Here is a 15,502-nt window from a genome sequence, read left to right as displayed (position 1 = left end):
GGTTGTTAATTCAGTGTTGCTATGCATTAGAATAAGACGTGTTGAAATTGAAATCGGGCTAAGCTTTCAATATGCCTTCAAACACTGGCCTTCAAAAGTCTATTAGAGTTAAGCCATTCATTAATGTTAAGTTCTTTCTTTTTCTCATGAAGAAAAGACTGCATAGTTTTGAAATTTAAGTCTGGTTTGGCTTGTCATGCACTTTTAAACAGTGGACTATTTTATGGGCTAGGTGTTTAAAAGTGTATGAGAATTTAGGTCAGCTATTAACTTTAGGCTGGTTGTTAAACTTAATTGGCTTTTCAGCCTTTAGCTTAATACAATTTGAGACAGTTTGAGTAGTATTCAACTGTGTCTTTAGATCACAATTATATGTTAATGAAGACCCAGAGACAGCATCAGGTTGACTGTGAGTTCTATCAATTTATGATACCAGTGCTGCTCTTGTACTTCTTCCATCATGCATGGTTGTAGCCTTCAAGATGTAATGTACATGCAGAAACTAAATAAACTGGTTGCTTTCAGAAACTATTTTTGACTGTTATTCTCTACAGTGTGTACATTCATGTACTAATACAGTACCGCCCTGGCCCAAAAGCAAATTGTTTGTGTGATTTGACGTACCCTGGGCATTCTCTTCACATACTCGTCGCTTACTCTAGGCGTACAGCTCCTCAAGAGTGGCGGCCTGCCGGTCGGCCTGATCACATCAACGCATTACTGGAGATACAGAATACGCCCTCCAGTGGCTGTCAGTTGTGTTTACCTTTGGTGTGGTGGCGAATGAGTGCCGATGATGTCAACGAATTTAGTCAAGGAAAACTTGCGACAGTGTAGTACCATGAAATATGTTGTCTACTTATCAATATTGTAAAAACGGATTTACAAACATACTAAAAATGAAAATGTATTCAGAAGTGATCGATTCACTGTGAGAGCAGGTCGCAATCAGATCAAAATCTCTGCCACATGAAAAAGTCAAGATCTATGCTGAATCAAAATTTTGATCTTATCTATTTGCTTTTATTTCATGCCAGCGCCATGTTTCTTCTTGTCGGCCGCAAACAGTGATGACTAAGCTCAAAATAAGGCTAAAGCTAGGGAAGAGTGCCTGAACGACTGATTGTTACAGTCCAGTTTCCTGCAGCTATTGCTGGTTGGTTAATCCTGTCCAGTTTCTTGCAGTTATGGCTGGTTGGTTTGTCACGGTCCAATTTCCTCCAGTTATTGTTGACGCTGTCCAGTTTCCTCCAGTTACCTCTGGTTGGTTTGACACGGTCCAGTTTCCTGCAGCCATGGCTGGTTGGTTGATGCTGTCCAGTTTCCTCCAGTTATGGCTGACTGGTTTGACACGGTCCAGTTTCCTGCAGCTATGGCTGGTTGGTTGACGCTGTCCAGTTTCCTCCAGTTATGGCTGGTTGGTTGATGTTGTCCAGTTTTTTCCAGTTATGGCTGGTTGGTTTAACACAGGCCAGTTTCCTGCTGCTATGGCTGGTTGGTTGACGCTATCCAGTTTCCTTCATTTATGGCTGGTTGGTTAACACTGTCCAGTTCCTTGTAGATATGGCTAGTTGGTTTATCATGGTCCAGTTTCCTCCAGTTATGGCTGGTTGGTTCCCTGCAGCTATCGTTGGTTGATGCTATCCAGTTTCCTGCAGCTATGGCTCGTTGGTTTGACATGGTCCAGTTTCTTGCAGCTATGGCTTGTTGGTTAATGCTGTCCAGTTTCCTCCAGTTATGGCTGGTTGGTTTGACACGGTCCAGTTTCCTGCAGCTATGGCTGGTTGGTTAACGCTGTACAGTTTCCTCCAGTTATGGCTGGTTGGTTTGACATGGTCCAGTTTCCTGCAGCTATGGCTGGTTGATTAACGCTGTCCAGTTCCCTGCAGTTATGGCTGGTTGGTTGACACTGTCCAGTTTCCTCCAGTTATGGTCAGTTGGTTGACACTGTCCAGTTTCCTGCAGTTATGGTCAGTTGGTTGACACTGTCCAGTTTCCTGCAGTTATGGTCAGTTGGTTGACACTGTTCAGTTTCCTCAAGTTATGGTCAGTTGGTTGACACTGTCCAGGTTTCCTAAAGTTATGGCTGGTTGGTTGACACTGTCCAGTTTCCTCAAGTTATGGCCAGTTGGTTGACACTGTCCAGTTTTCTCCATTTATGGTCAGTTTCCTCCAGTTATGGCCAGTTGGTTGACGCTGTTCAGTTTCCTCAAGTTATGGTCAGTTGGTTGACACTGTCCAGTTTCCTAAAGTTATGGCTGGTTGGTTGACACTGTCCAGTTTCCTCAAGTTATGGCCAGTTGGTTGACACTGTCCAGTTTCCTCCATTTATGGTCAGTTTCCTCCAGTTATGGCCAGTTGGTTGACGCTGTCCAGTTTCCTGCAGTTATGGTCAGTTGGTTGACGCTGTCCAGTTTCCTCCAGCCATGGCTGGTTGGTTCATGACGTCCAGTTTCCTGAGGCTACACATACATGTGGTTGGTCTGACAATGTAGTGTCAGTTATTTCTGCTTTGGTCGGACTTTTCTTCTTTATTTGGTATTGTCTAATTTACTACACCTGGAATCATTTCACACTTCCCTTTTCTACATTTTATTTCTCCCTAATGCTGCTTTATTCTGAATTACTACTTTGTAATGAGCTGTCTGTGCCTTTTGGTGCCTGGTGGCTGTCAGAGTTCCCTCAGGTTCCTCCAGACATCACTCAACTGTTGTGTTCCACTCACGTTACTCCATGTACAATTACGAAACCACACATTTTCATACCTGGAAGGACATCTTAACTACGCTGAATGACGCTGCTTAGATCAATCAGCCTTAATTGTCAGACAGATTTATTTATTTATTTCATTTGTGTTTTTACGCTGTGCTCAAGAATATTTCACTTATAGGATGGCGTCCAGCTTTACGGCTTGAGGAAACCTAGCAGAGCTGAAGGGAAACCCACGACCATCAGCAGGTTGCTGGCAGACCTTCCCATGTACTGCTGAAGAGGAAGCCAGCATAAGCTGGACTCACAGCGACTGCATTGGCGAGAGGCTTCTAGGTCATTATGCCGCGCTAGTGCGCTAACCAACTGAGCCACGGAGGCCCCTCACAGAGACTTAAGAACAGAGACAATCATTCTCCTCACCGAACACATGTATATAGCAAATGGCAAATAAAAAGATAAAATGAATTCTTAAGGGCCCATACTAGTAAATGTCATTAAATGTTACCTTTGGTGCTGAAACTTCTATCATCTTACCTCCCAAATAAACCTCAAAACACTTTCATTAGATCAAGAGAACTCTCAAAATCAGGCAAAATGTTTGGGACATTTATTGTAATCAATGTTAGACTATGGTCCTGTTAAATCAAGATCTGCTTTCCATACAAACTGTATTAAACGAGTCACCATTGTTCTGTCGCATGATTCCGTCGCATGACTTGAGTGTTCAGACATCAGCTACCGTCTGATGACAACACTGGTAACAAACTCTCATCATCACAAAACTGCTTCAGCATGTCCATTTCCAACGGGTGCATGTGACCTGGAATGACCAATGAATGCAGCGGCCCTCCAAGGTGAGCAGAGGTCATACCATGCAAAGTCCGTACCACAATTTGCTGTGTTTCTGCTCCTACCCTGGCTAGTCCTACACACACGGTATCCTTAGCAAGGGCTACAAAATATAGCAGTTCAAGGAAATTATCTGTCAATAATTTATTTAAGTCATTTGTTTTATTTTTTTTTCACTGTATTCTGGTTAAATTAATTTACTATAAACCCCTCACAATGTACAAAACAACCTGTGGAACATATGTTGAAAAAGAAAAAAGACATGCACACTGACCAGTTTACTGGAAAAGAAAACCTGTTCCATCTGCAAGTCACAGAAAAAATACCTGTTGGGACTTTTACAAGCATTCTGGAAGCATTGCATTAGTAGCTCATGCACCTAACCAGTTTCAATCAATTTTCAATTTCAACTGATCAATTTCACACGATCATGACTGTTTACATATTTACACAACAAAATTGGTGTTTTCCATTAGTTTTTTCTTTCTCCATATCTTACCCAGATCAGTGATGCCTTCCTTGGTTTTTCTCTCTACAATTTCTAGTAACTGCTCAGCTGCCTGGTTCACAGTCATAAACCTCGGTGGCTCGTAGACTTTCTTACGTCTGGAATGCAATCATTATTGTGGTTTAATGCCACACTTGTGACATTTCAGCAATATCACTGTAATTAAACACAAGACAGAGAGTATGCAACATTCAAAGGATAATGCACCTGGTGGGAAAGATTCATAAAGTAAATTCCAGGTGACAGCACACATTATATACCTATCAACTCTCCCGTTCTCAATGTAAGTCTCAGGTTTTCTAATAAAAAATAAACATTCTCACAGGCAGTGTCTTAAATCTCACATTCTTTTTTTTTCTTGGCCCAAAAATATTTCATAATAATGGTGGTGTTTTCATCTAGCATAATGATGAAATAACGATGTGCAACCTTGCCAGCAAGAACATCCAAAGTACAGTTAAAATCACACAAAAAGGCTGCAGTTACAATAATCCTTCTAATCTCCCTTGATCCTGTCTGGGTAATGACAGTTCTGAAATTATTTCAGGTAAAAGAACATTAAATAGAAATTTTCACCATGTTTACTGCATAACAGTTCTAAAATAACAGTTCTTCGTGAATTTTTAACCAAAAAAAGAAAAGAAAAAAAATAAGGAAAAATAAAAAAAAAATAATCAATAATGACAACTTACTTCATTAAATTTTCTATACTCTGTTCTTTAACTTTAATATCTGAAATCACAGAACATGAATCAAAATGAAAATGACAACTATTTTAAGTTGCTGATTGGTAGCTTCTAGATAAAGTTATTTATGTATATAGGAAAACTATAAATACAGTGAAAATCCAGGTTGAAAGTATTTTCAACACAGTTCTCCCTGCCACAAGAAGACAAAGTATATGTACACACAGCTAATGACTCCTCGTCATATGACCGAAAAATTAAACCCCAAGCATTCATTCATTTAATGATGGAATTGTGCAAAATGAACTTAGTCATGAGTGAAAGTTTAAGACACTCACTGTATATCCATAATGCAATAAGCTATTTTAAAATAGTGGTCTCAATTTCAAGCATTTTTCAAGATGTGGAAATTGCTTTTCAAGGTTTTCACAACCCCATAAAAACGTTTCACAAACCCATATGTAGTCCTTACCCAAGAGACAGAGTGTGTGCAAGCCCTGGCGCCTGTTACTGGCAATTTTGTGATAGAAGCTGTCTGGTCTCCAGCTTTCGGTCCAGAACACAATGGATACCGTCTCACCGTAGTTATACAACTGTTAACATAACAGACAAACACACATGTAGCTATAGGAAGACTGACACTTTCTTACTTATATTTATTTATTTACTTATTGATTTGATCGGTGTTTTACGCCATATTCAAGAATATTTCACTTACACAATGGCAGCCTGCATTATGGAGGGAGGAAACTGGGCAGAGCCCTGGGGGAAACCCACGACCATTCGCAGGTTCCTGGAGACCTTTCCACGTATAGCTGCAGGGGAATCTTACTTTCATAATTCCCCTACATAAAAGTTTAGTTTTTCAGTAATTTTTAAAATTGCTATATGTGTTTTTTTTAAAGCTCTACCATGATATAAATTATAAATTCTATACAACATCCATGCAGTGATCAAATGTTAGGTGTACAGTATTAAAGCACTGATTTACACTAACAAAGGACTACATGTAAAGTCCAGCAACAAAAACCTTTTTTGTGTCAACACCAATTTTATTTTGGTCATATTAATTGACTATTCCTGTACATTTATTCCATTATTCTTTAAAAAGGAATAAATGAATTTTTTTATGCAAAGAGAGTGAGTGAGTGCTTGAGGTCCTATGCGAAGAGATAACGCATCCTTGGTCACCGTTTCTGCCTCACAGACTGGCTGAGAACGGAGAAAGAACATTTTTGGTTATTGTGTCTGCCTCATGGAGTGAACACAGACTGGCTGAGAACGGAGAGAGGACATATTTGGTTATTGTGTCTGCCTCATAGAAGGATCACAGACAGGCTGAGAACGGAGAGAGGACATTTTTGGTTATTGTGTCTGCCTCATAGAGTGAACACAGACTGGCTGAGAATGGAGAGAGGACATTTTTGGTTATTGTGTCTGCCTCATAGAGTGATCGCAGACAGGCTGAGAACGGAGAGAGGACATTTTTGGTTATTGTGTCTGCCTCATAGAGTGAACACAGACTGGCTGAGAATGGAGAGAGGACATTTTTGGTTATTGTGTCTGCCTCATAGAGTGATCGCAGACAGGCTGAGAACGGAGAGAGGGCATTTTCGGTTATTGTGTCTGCCTCATAGAGTGATCGCAGACAGGCTGAGAATGGAGAGAGGACATTTTTGGTTATTGTGTCTGCCTCATAGAGTGATCGCAGACAGGCTGAGAACGGAGAGAGGACATTTTTGGTTATCGTGTCTGCCTCATAGAGTGAACACAGACTGGCTGAGAATGGAGAGAGGACATTTTTGGTTATCGTGTCTGCCTCATGGAGTGAACGCAGACTGGCTGAGAACGGAGAGAGGGCATTTTTGGTTATTGTGTCTGCTTCATGGAGTGATCGCAGACAGGCTGAGAACGGAGAGAGGGCATTTTTGGTTATTGTGTCTGCCTCATGGAGTGATCGCAGACAGGCTGAGAACGGAGAGAGGGCATTTTTGGTTATTGTGTCTGCCTCATAGAGTGATCGCAGACTGGCTGAGAACGGAGAGAGGACACTTTTGGTTATTGTGTCTGCCTCATAGAGTGATCGCAGACAGGCTGAGAACGGAGAGAGGACACTTTTGGTTATTGTGTCTGCCTCATAGAGTGAACACAGACTGGCTGAGAACGGAGAGAGGGCATTTTTGGTTATTGTGTCTGCCTCATAGAGTGAACACAGACTGGCTGAGAATGGAAACAGGATATTCTTGGTTATTGTTTCTGCCACATAGAGTGATCGCAGACAGGCTGAGAACGGAGAGAGGGCATTTTTGGTTATTGTGTCTGCCTCATAGAGTGAACACAGACTGGCTGAGAATGGAGAGAGGACATTTTTGGTTATTGTGTCTGCCTCATAGAGTGAACACAGACTGGCTGAGAATGGAAACAGGATATTCTTGGTTATTGTTTCTGCCACACAAAGCAAACAGAGATTACATGCAGAAATAGAAAATTCTGCATGATCGCTTTAGCCTCATGAAGTGAACACAGATTGGGAAAGAATAGAAACAGGAGATTCTTGGTCATTGTTTCTGCTTCACAGAAAGAACATAGATTAGGTGAGAATAGGAATAGGAGATTCTCAGAAAGTGAACGTAGATTGGCAGAGAATAGAGACAGGAGATTCTTTGTCATTGTTTCTGCAAACATAGAGTGGCAGAGAACAGAGACAAGAGATTCTTGGTCATTGTTCCTATCGCAGAAAGTGAACACAGACTGGCAAAGAATAGAAATAAGAGATTCTTGGTCAATGTTTCTACTTCAGAAAGTGAAAAAAGATTGGCTAAAAATGGAGATAAGAGATTGTTGGTTATATCTGCTGTCTTACAAGATCACGGTGAGACAAAACCACCACATCTTAACCAGGCAACATTCAAGCCTTCTGACTTAAGGCCTCAACGAAACCAGAGAGTTGGATTGAACCCGTAGCCTCAATGCCCTTGAGCCATCCATATCTAAACTGATGTCAGGTGCTGGATATGTCCTGAAATAGTTTTATGGGGTTTTATTTTTTACAGAGATCCACTGTATTTTTGTGTGCTTAATGGTCTACAGTGCACATGTCTGTGCATGGGCCTCCATTTTGTTGCTTGCCATTAAATTGGCTAGGCATTACTTCGGATTTAGTCTTGTTCAGGTTTTTTTTTTCTTTGATGAAAATTGGTGTGGCCATGTCCGTAAAGTCCATACTGCTTCCGACGCCAGGGGAGGTAACCTGGACCACAAGACCTAATCCAAACAGACTAAAGCACTTGTCAGTGTATTACTCTGCATATGTTTTCACATGAATCCATCTCTGACACAGGGGGCCTCTGTGGCTCAGTCGGTTAGCGCGCTCAGTCGCAGCGTAATGGCCCAGAAACCTCTCACCAATGCGGTCGCTGTGAGTTCAAGTCCAGTTCATGCTGGCTTCCTCTCCGGCCGTAAGTGGGAAGGTCTGTCAGCAACCTGCGGATGGTTGTGGGTTTCCCCCGGGCTCTGCCCGGTTTCCTCCCACCATAATGCTGGCTGCCATCGTATAAGTGAAATATTCTTGAGTACGGCGTAAAAAACACCAATCAAATAAATAAAGCAAAAGTTCATCAGTAAAATGCCAAAATTCAGTGGTTTATTATACCAGACACTCTGGTTTCTTCCACCATTAAATCTCATTGCCATAGTTACAGTATAAGTAGGAAATTCTGGAGTATGGCATTAAACAGCAATCAAATAAATAAATCACACCTGACATACCTGTAGTCCGCAGCACCCCACAGCATTCAGGATGGAGGCATTATGAATAACTCGGAACTGTATGCCCTTCTCTCTGGCTCTCAGTGTTAGGTCTGTATGAGTCGTTGCTCTGCAAACAATTTAGACTCACACTTATCTTAAAGGAGTTATATTTTTACCACTGTCATTATTCAGATGCGCCTTGACCTTATGAGGTGAAACTTCACCCTTCAAAAACAAAAATGGTATGGAAAAATCTATGTATACACGTACATGTTCATGAATGCTTGCCCTCTCATTTGTCTCAAGAAAAGGTCTCACTCCAGCTGATCGGTCTCAGACCAATACAGTCCCAATACAGGCTCAAATCCAGTTCTCAGGGGCAAAGATATGGTTCAACTGGCCTGTAGCTAGCATTCAGAGGAAGGGTGGAGAATGGTGTTCATCCAGATGCTTGTGGAATGACTATCCCAGTAAATTATAGGAGAGATTCTGACATTCCAGATGTTCTAAACATGTTCCACATGTGCTTTGTACCAAAACAGTACCAGTATATACAAACAGATGTGAACCTCAAAGAATTTCAATAGTTAAGCAAATGACATATAGATGTAAAAGTGCTCTCACCCAAATGGATCTCCTACCACCAGGAAGGCAATGTCATCTGACTGAGCGCCTTCAAGGATTACATCTAGAAAACAGAAAGTCATGATCGTAATTTGCCTACCCACATAGGACTAAAGACAGAGCAAATGTTCCATTTAAGCTTAGCTATACACGTATATAAATCTCAAACACTATATTTACTAGGATTAAAAGCATGTTTTCAATGTATACACTACAGTGCAGATAAATGCTGGAGAATGGGGCTCCCTAGGAAGTAGGATACGCACCCAGGTTTAACGTCTTGTTTGGTGAATGTTTATTGTCATTGGTGTTTTACACAGTACTCAAGGATATCTCAACTGTAGGACAGCGGCCAGCATTACAGTGAAAGGAAATCTGGCAGGAAACCTGAGTGACTATACACCTATATATACATAAATGCCGCCCTACATTGGCAACATTAAGTTTTGCCCACATCTTTATACTTTACACTCATTAAATGCTCATGTGTGTCCAGGCCAGGACCCTATATACATGCATAACAGTCAAAGCAATTCAACTTTAAGCTTTTGAAATTTTTTTATCCCTTCTGAAACCATAAAGGTCAGAAAACAACTTACTGCAGGAATGTGTAAAAGTGCTATGGAATTCAAAAATCTGGCATGGAAAATCTACAGGTCAGCTTGCCATTTTCATACAAACACTGTACTGCGATACTGGAATTTTAGGACTGAGACAGAATTCGTCACCCTGAGTCCCGTTACTTGCCTGCCTCTGTCTCCACCATATCTCTATCAGCCAAGATCACCTCTCTGCCATAAAACTCCTCCTGAATAAAGAAATATTGCATGATTCAACATTCCCTGATATGTCAGACAGATTTCATCAATCTATGATTGTTGCATCACATAATTTTTAACAGATTTATATAATATGATACATGAGCCCATCTGACTTTGTTCTCAGCAGACTAAACATTACAAGTCATCAAACCATATTATGACAACATGTATGTCTACTTTGTTTAAGGAAATTCAGCAAGGCAATCTTACATGTACTTTTAGAGTACTTCACACATAGAAGTTGCATCAGATTGAAAGACAGCAAGTTGTTGCTGGATTTCAGAATATATTTTATTTGTTTCACTACCAGTGTGAGGCTGTCAGCAAAACACCAAGTACAAGCAACATTATATAGCCTTAGGTTCTGAATGACTGTATTTTTTACGAAAGCCAATTCACCTACAGGTATAATTTGATTGCTTGACCTACATGTAGTCCGAGCAGACTGACCAACAGGTAGAGAATTATTTGGAAACACTACAATCATGAGCAGCCATATGATTATGGTACATCCAAATATTTCTCAACCAGCTGGTATGTCACTGTGTACTTAGAGTTTGTGTAACCATCAGTGATGAGACCTCATGACATGAAGATAAACTAAAATGAAAGAATGCTTGGGGTATAATGTCGAACTTAACAATTTTTCACTTATATGATGACAAGGAGTTATTGGGTGTATGTATATATACAAAGATCCATACCGCCAAAGAGCTGCCACCACTGAAATATCAGGCTGAAAACACAAGATATGACACCCCACCCAGTCACTTTATTTTAACACCTGGCCAACCAGTCAAGTTTCTTTGCTATAACCACTCGGTGCTGAGTTCCAAGCGAGGCAACAACAAGTACCATGTCTAAAGTCTTTGGTATGACCTGACCCAGGTTTGATCCCAGGTCTCCCGACTTCGAGTCGGACGCTCTAACTATTAGGGCACTGAAGCGGTAAAACGAGGTAGACAAATATCACCACTGAGATCACAAACACGGTGATGTAAGGCTATTTTGCAGATGTCTTGAGAGTTGTACAGTACTTAGCGGTAAATCTGGTCTAAGAATAGCTTATGCTTACTGAGATGTGGAGATCACTGCCACACTTTACCCAATAATAAAAGTTCACAGCCGATTTCACAGGTTATAAAGTATGGGGTGGCACTTGTGTTTGTCAGTGACCTACTTGTGCCACTCAGATGGCTCGAAGGGCTGAAATTTGTATTATTAATGACGATGTGGCTGATATCACCACAATAGCTGTTTAAGTTAATTGAAGTACAGTGTGGTGTTGCAGTTTGAGTATCAGAACAGCTCAAAATTCCAAGAAATAAGCCTAACATGGGCCTAAAACTGTAATAAAACTACTCATTGGAAATATGTGATTACAAGCCATGTTATGTAGCCTGTCTGAAGTAAAGCTATCGCAAATTTGCGATTCAGATTCATATGTCTGAACGTCTGAACCATGTGACAAAGTAATTTTCAACGTGAAAGGTAGGCCTATTTAGATTCTTCTATGAATTGACGTCACTCCCTCTGCCATGCTACATCGCCAGATAAAGTTTCTTTACGACCCGTGATGCGTCGTCTATGTAGTATAACACAAGATACAGACATTCAGAGCATCTCTGAAGTTAAAACACTGGACTAAATTTTAACCCAGCGTATTGTTGTTGTTGTTGAACTCACTGTCTAGATTACCGTACCAGTGCATCCTTGCCTACTGTTAGTATGGACGTGTATGCTTCAAGATACACTCTTTTGGCTCGTTTTACCACCTCCAGTCCCTTGAAAGTGATGTCTTTGGCGTCACCAAGCCCTAGCCCCACGAGATACAGCATATCTAACCGTCAATCTGGAAAAACATTCACATGTTCTCAGACACAATGTTTACACCGGAAGTGTCGTTCTGCTAGTCGTTACTGATGATCAATGCAACGAAAGTTTTCATTGGTCCCGTGAGGCTAGCAGAACCAATGACAATCTATGTTAGAAAAAGTAGTGCCCTCTGGTGGACATTTCTAGAATAAGTCACAAATCAGCCGACTCATTTCCCACAGAATTCACTCCTAATACTTCACTTTTTATTAACTTTTGGAAGAAGTTTAATGTGAAATTAGTTGCCATGTATAGTTTTGAGGGTGATTTTCGTCGCAAACCCATGCAGTCTCTGCGAGGGGCAAGCAAGAAGGTAAGACGGTTTCTGTTACCGGGTTAGTCCAGCGTTGACAGCTCTTAACACTAGCATCGTAAAATTTTCACGAACACTAATATGACAAACACTAAAACACTAATAAGTGTCCGTATGAAATTACATACTTGTACAGAAAGAAAGGAAGATTTTACGTGTTTCAGTGAAAACAGTTAGATCGTATTAAAAGAAAAAAAAAAACACCCAGATGTTGAAACACAAACAATAAAATGTAATCATTAGATTCCTGCATTAGTGATTAATCATTTGAAGGCCTGCGTTAATATTGTCACTTTCTTTTTACATTTTGATGGCGCACACATCATAGATTTGGCCAGAATTTGAAATCACGCTGTCTCATTTCCAATTTTCTCCTGTTGTGCCTGTCTTGCATATTACTTTTATGAAAATACAGTGTCTTAGACACTGAGACACCCCTCTGGCTAAACCCAGTGGCTCACAGTCATAGGTGGATCCCATTTCACCTATGAAGGATGCATCGTAAAATTTCAGAAGTCAATCATTATTCTCTTGGGTCTGTTCAGTTTCTCCTTTACAATGCTTAGGGTCCTGTAGAGCAACAGACTTATAAAATCCGGAGCTGTGAATGATCACAAAGGTAAATATCCATCCATATTTCATCAGTGTCAACCTGTTTTGAGCAGATTCCAAGTTCCCAACATTGCAGCTGCCTTCTATCTGCTATGTTTCTGGATAATCCTGGTTTCCAGGCCTCGCCACTGCTAACGGTAGAAATATGTGGCCCAAGGACATGGATGGTGTAAAATTATGGCAAGCGGGCAGAGAATTTGAACTTGATGATGTATGGATGGATATTTACCTTAGGGATGATCAACAGCTCAGGATTTTATCTGTCTGGTGATCTAGGACCCTAAACATTGTAAAGGAGTAACTGGACTTGCTGGGAAGGTTAGTAATTGACTGTTTTTCCGAATCTTTATAAAGTTTCCTTGAAAGGTGGACTGACCCATCCATGACTATGCAAGATCGGTCCAAATATAAAAAAAAAAGCAAACATACCTCTGAGTAGGTGAATTTACCACACAATTAAATGGAAATACTTTCCTGCCCTCCTCATTTTAGGGATACCCACAGCCTTGAAATAAGTTGCATTTATATCATCATTCTTGAAATCTCTGAAAATGATTTTGCTACTGTGTGTACACAGTAACATAATTCAGTCAGACCACTTGCTTTGCTCAGAATTTCTCTGTTTGATGCAAGTGTTGTGATCAGTTATAACTGATATTGGATGATAAATCATGCATGTGTGTGAGTCACTCCCAATAAATTCTCATGTGATGGGGATGCGCTGGTAGATATGTCATAAATTCATTAACGGGAGTTGACTCTGAAAACCCTTTGCGATAGTGGGGATTTTCTTTGCGAGTATGCCTGCATGATAATTGTGAAGATTTTTCAAAATGTAATCTATCTACTATGAGGATTAATGAGAATGAGAATTTTATGTTGTATGTGTTTTTTTTTTCAGGAGGAAAAGAATGTGTTACTTCAAAGAGCTCAGGCGGAACGACAGAAGAGAGAGGTAACTCTTGTGGCACTATATTATAATTCCCTTCACATCTCTTGTGATGTAATCAATCAGAATTCTTGCCTGAGACTTTCCTCTTACCCTTGGTGTCAACTGTTCCAAGCCAGTTGTTGGTGGACTCCTTTTTTGTTGTGCTCCTTGGTTATGTTCTTTACTCACAACCTGGCCGTGTATATGTTTTCATTAAATTAATACTGAGACTGAGGGCAGCAGCTACATCAATAACCAATGTATAGAGAAAAAAGAAATTAGTGAGGTATAAGTAAATTTATACATTTTACGGTGGACCTCTGTGGCCAGGAGAATCTTACCAATGCAGTCGCTGCGAGTTCCAGTCCAGTTCATGCTGGCCTCTTGTCAGGCGGTACATTGAAAGGTGTGCCAGCAGCCTGCTGTTGATCATGAGTTTTCCCCAGTCTCTGGCCAGTTTCCTCCCACCATAAATTAATCCCCTGGAGCTTGTGTGAAGCCGTACTTGAGTCACTGTTACATCAGACATAGATTGTAACGCAGTGTCTACAATGCCACAATATATCCCATTCTTTTGTCTAGTAAATGTGTCATGACGTGCTGGGATATATGAGGTTAATCAAATGGTATCAAGAGTTCTGCTGTCAGGGATTTGGCGGGTCCCAAGGAATAGATTACAGTATCTTAACATTTAATAATATGCCAGTAAATCACCAATCAAATAATTATTAAGTACATTATTCTGGTCTGTGTTTGATCACTTTATTTATGTGCAGATTTGTTTGCTGTGACAGTGCTTGGTAACACTCATGTCATTTGCAGATTCAGAGGAAGAAACTGGAAAGTTCCGTGAAAATCCAATCTTGGTATCGCGGCTGCAAAACCAGGAAAAAACAGGTATGTTGTAACCAATTCTGACTGATGCTTGTCTGATTTGACTAAACATTTTTGTTTATAAATTAATATGAAATTCATGTTAACCCTCATTTTAGTAAAAAAACAAGAAAAAAAAAAACATTTATGATTGAAGAGATGCACAGTGTGGTATTATTGGCTCTATGCAATATGCCATATCATTTCTCTTCTTGCTGGTTCTTCCCGTTAAAAGAAAAGGCAATACTGGTCTTAATTTATATATGGAGCAATACGGTATCCCACATAACTTGCATGTAGTTTAAAATGTATAAATTTGTGTTTTTGTGATGTTGCATAAGCACATTATGGGCATTCAGAGTAAGCAAACATTGAGAAAGTTGAAAATACTGTCACATTATAAATTTTTTTCAATCAGGTGCGGGTTATTTCTATAAGCCTATGATCTTGCTGAAACCCTGTTTTGCTTTTTAAGCTTAGAGTGCCTGCATAAGTGACACAGTATCGTGTTTCTGGTTCTCTAACATCGAACATTCCAAACTAAAACTTGATTTATAGTTAAGGAAAATGTATATGTTTATCTTCTTGATTGGTGTTTTGCATCGTACTCAAGAATATTTCACTTGTATAACAGCAGCCAGTATTATGGTGGGAGGAAACTGGGCAGAACCAGCAACAAGAATGTAAGGAAAACAAATGGATCTGTGACATGGCATAACAATGGGTTTTTGTTTCCTTGTGACTCGAGGCTCATGCCGGATTGACATTATTCTCTCAGTATTATAATACTGGAGTTCTATGTTGCCACTCAAAACATCACCACAAAGGTAGGAATGAACATGTATTACTTTGGGTGAGAAAGTTTGCCCATGCTTTTACGGCGGATGGAATGAACATTAACTTTGTCTCAAATAGGGTAGATGTCACATTATGTTCCTAGGAGCCTAG

At 40.3% G+C, this 15,502-nt stretch overlaps 2 protein-coding genes across 2 annotated transcripts in view; one reads left to right on the top strand and one right to left on the bottom strand.

Annotated features, from left to right (window-relative positions):
- Positions 1–3,204: 3,204 nt before the first annotated feature.
- Positions 3,205–11,833, bottom strand: LOC135470464 (diphthine methyl ester synthase-like). The gene is made up of 8 exons (XM_064749428.1): positions 11,654–11,833; positions 9,877–9,937; positions 9,130–9,193; positions 8,524–8,632; positions 5,228–5,348; positions 4,762–4,801; positions 4,061–4,167; positions 3,205–3,664 (listed from the first exon to the last, which is right to left on the bottom strand). The coding sequence occupies exons 1-8, from the start codon at positions 11,786–11,788 to the stop codon at positions 3,444–3,446; spliced, it is 858 nt and encodes a 285-aa protein (XP_064605498.1). The 5' UTR covers positions 11,789–11,833; the 3' UTR covers positions 3,205–3,443.
- Positions 11,834–11,972: 139 nt separating this feature from the next.
- LOC135470395 (ubiquitin-protein ligase E3C-like) overlaps positions 11,973–15,502 on the top strand; it is a 63,192-nt gene continuing 59,662 nt past the window's right edge. Inside the window, exons 1-3 of the mRNA XM_064749312.1 lie at positions 11,973–12,138; positions 13,652–13,705; positions 14,504–14,578. Coding sequence (XP_064605382.1) covers positions 12,073–12,138; positions 13,652–13,705; positions 14,504–14,578 — 195 coding nt within the window. The 5' untranslated portion in view covers positions 11,973–12,072. The remainder of the gene's footprint in view (positions 12,139–13,651; positions 13,706–14,503; positions 14,579–15,502) is intronic.

Source organism: Liolophura sinensis, chromosome 7 (genome assembly GCF_032854445.1).
Source record: "Liolophura sinensis isolate JHLJ2023 chromosome 7, CUHK_Ljap_v2, whole genome shotgun sequence".
Lineage (NCBI taxonomy): Eukaryota > Metazoa > Mollusca > Polyplacophora > Chitonida > Chitonidae > Liolophura > Liolophura sinensis.
This window is presented reverse-complemented; position numbering and strand designations above follow the sequence as displayed.

Excerpts from the sequence above, each read along its gene's own strand:
- LOC135470464 (XM_064749428.1), bottom strand. The coding sequence starts at position 11,788 with ATGCTGTATCTCGTGGGGCTAGGGCTTGGTGACGCCAAAGACATCACT. Across the intron at positions 5,349-8,523 it reads TGGGGTGCTGCGGACTACAG|TTGTATAACTACGGTGAGAC; the intron begins GTATGTCAGGTG and ends TTATGTTAACAG. Across the intron at positions 4,802-5,227 it reads GCACACACTCTGTCTCTTGG|ATATTAAAGTTAAAGAACAG; the intron begins GTAAGGACTACA and ends CTGTGATTTCAG.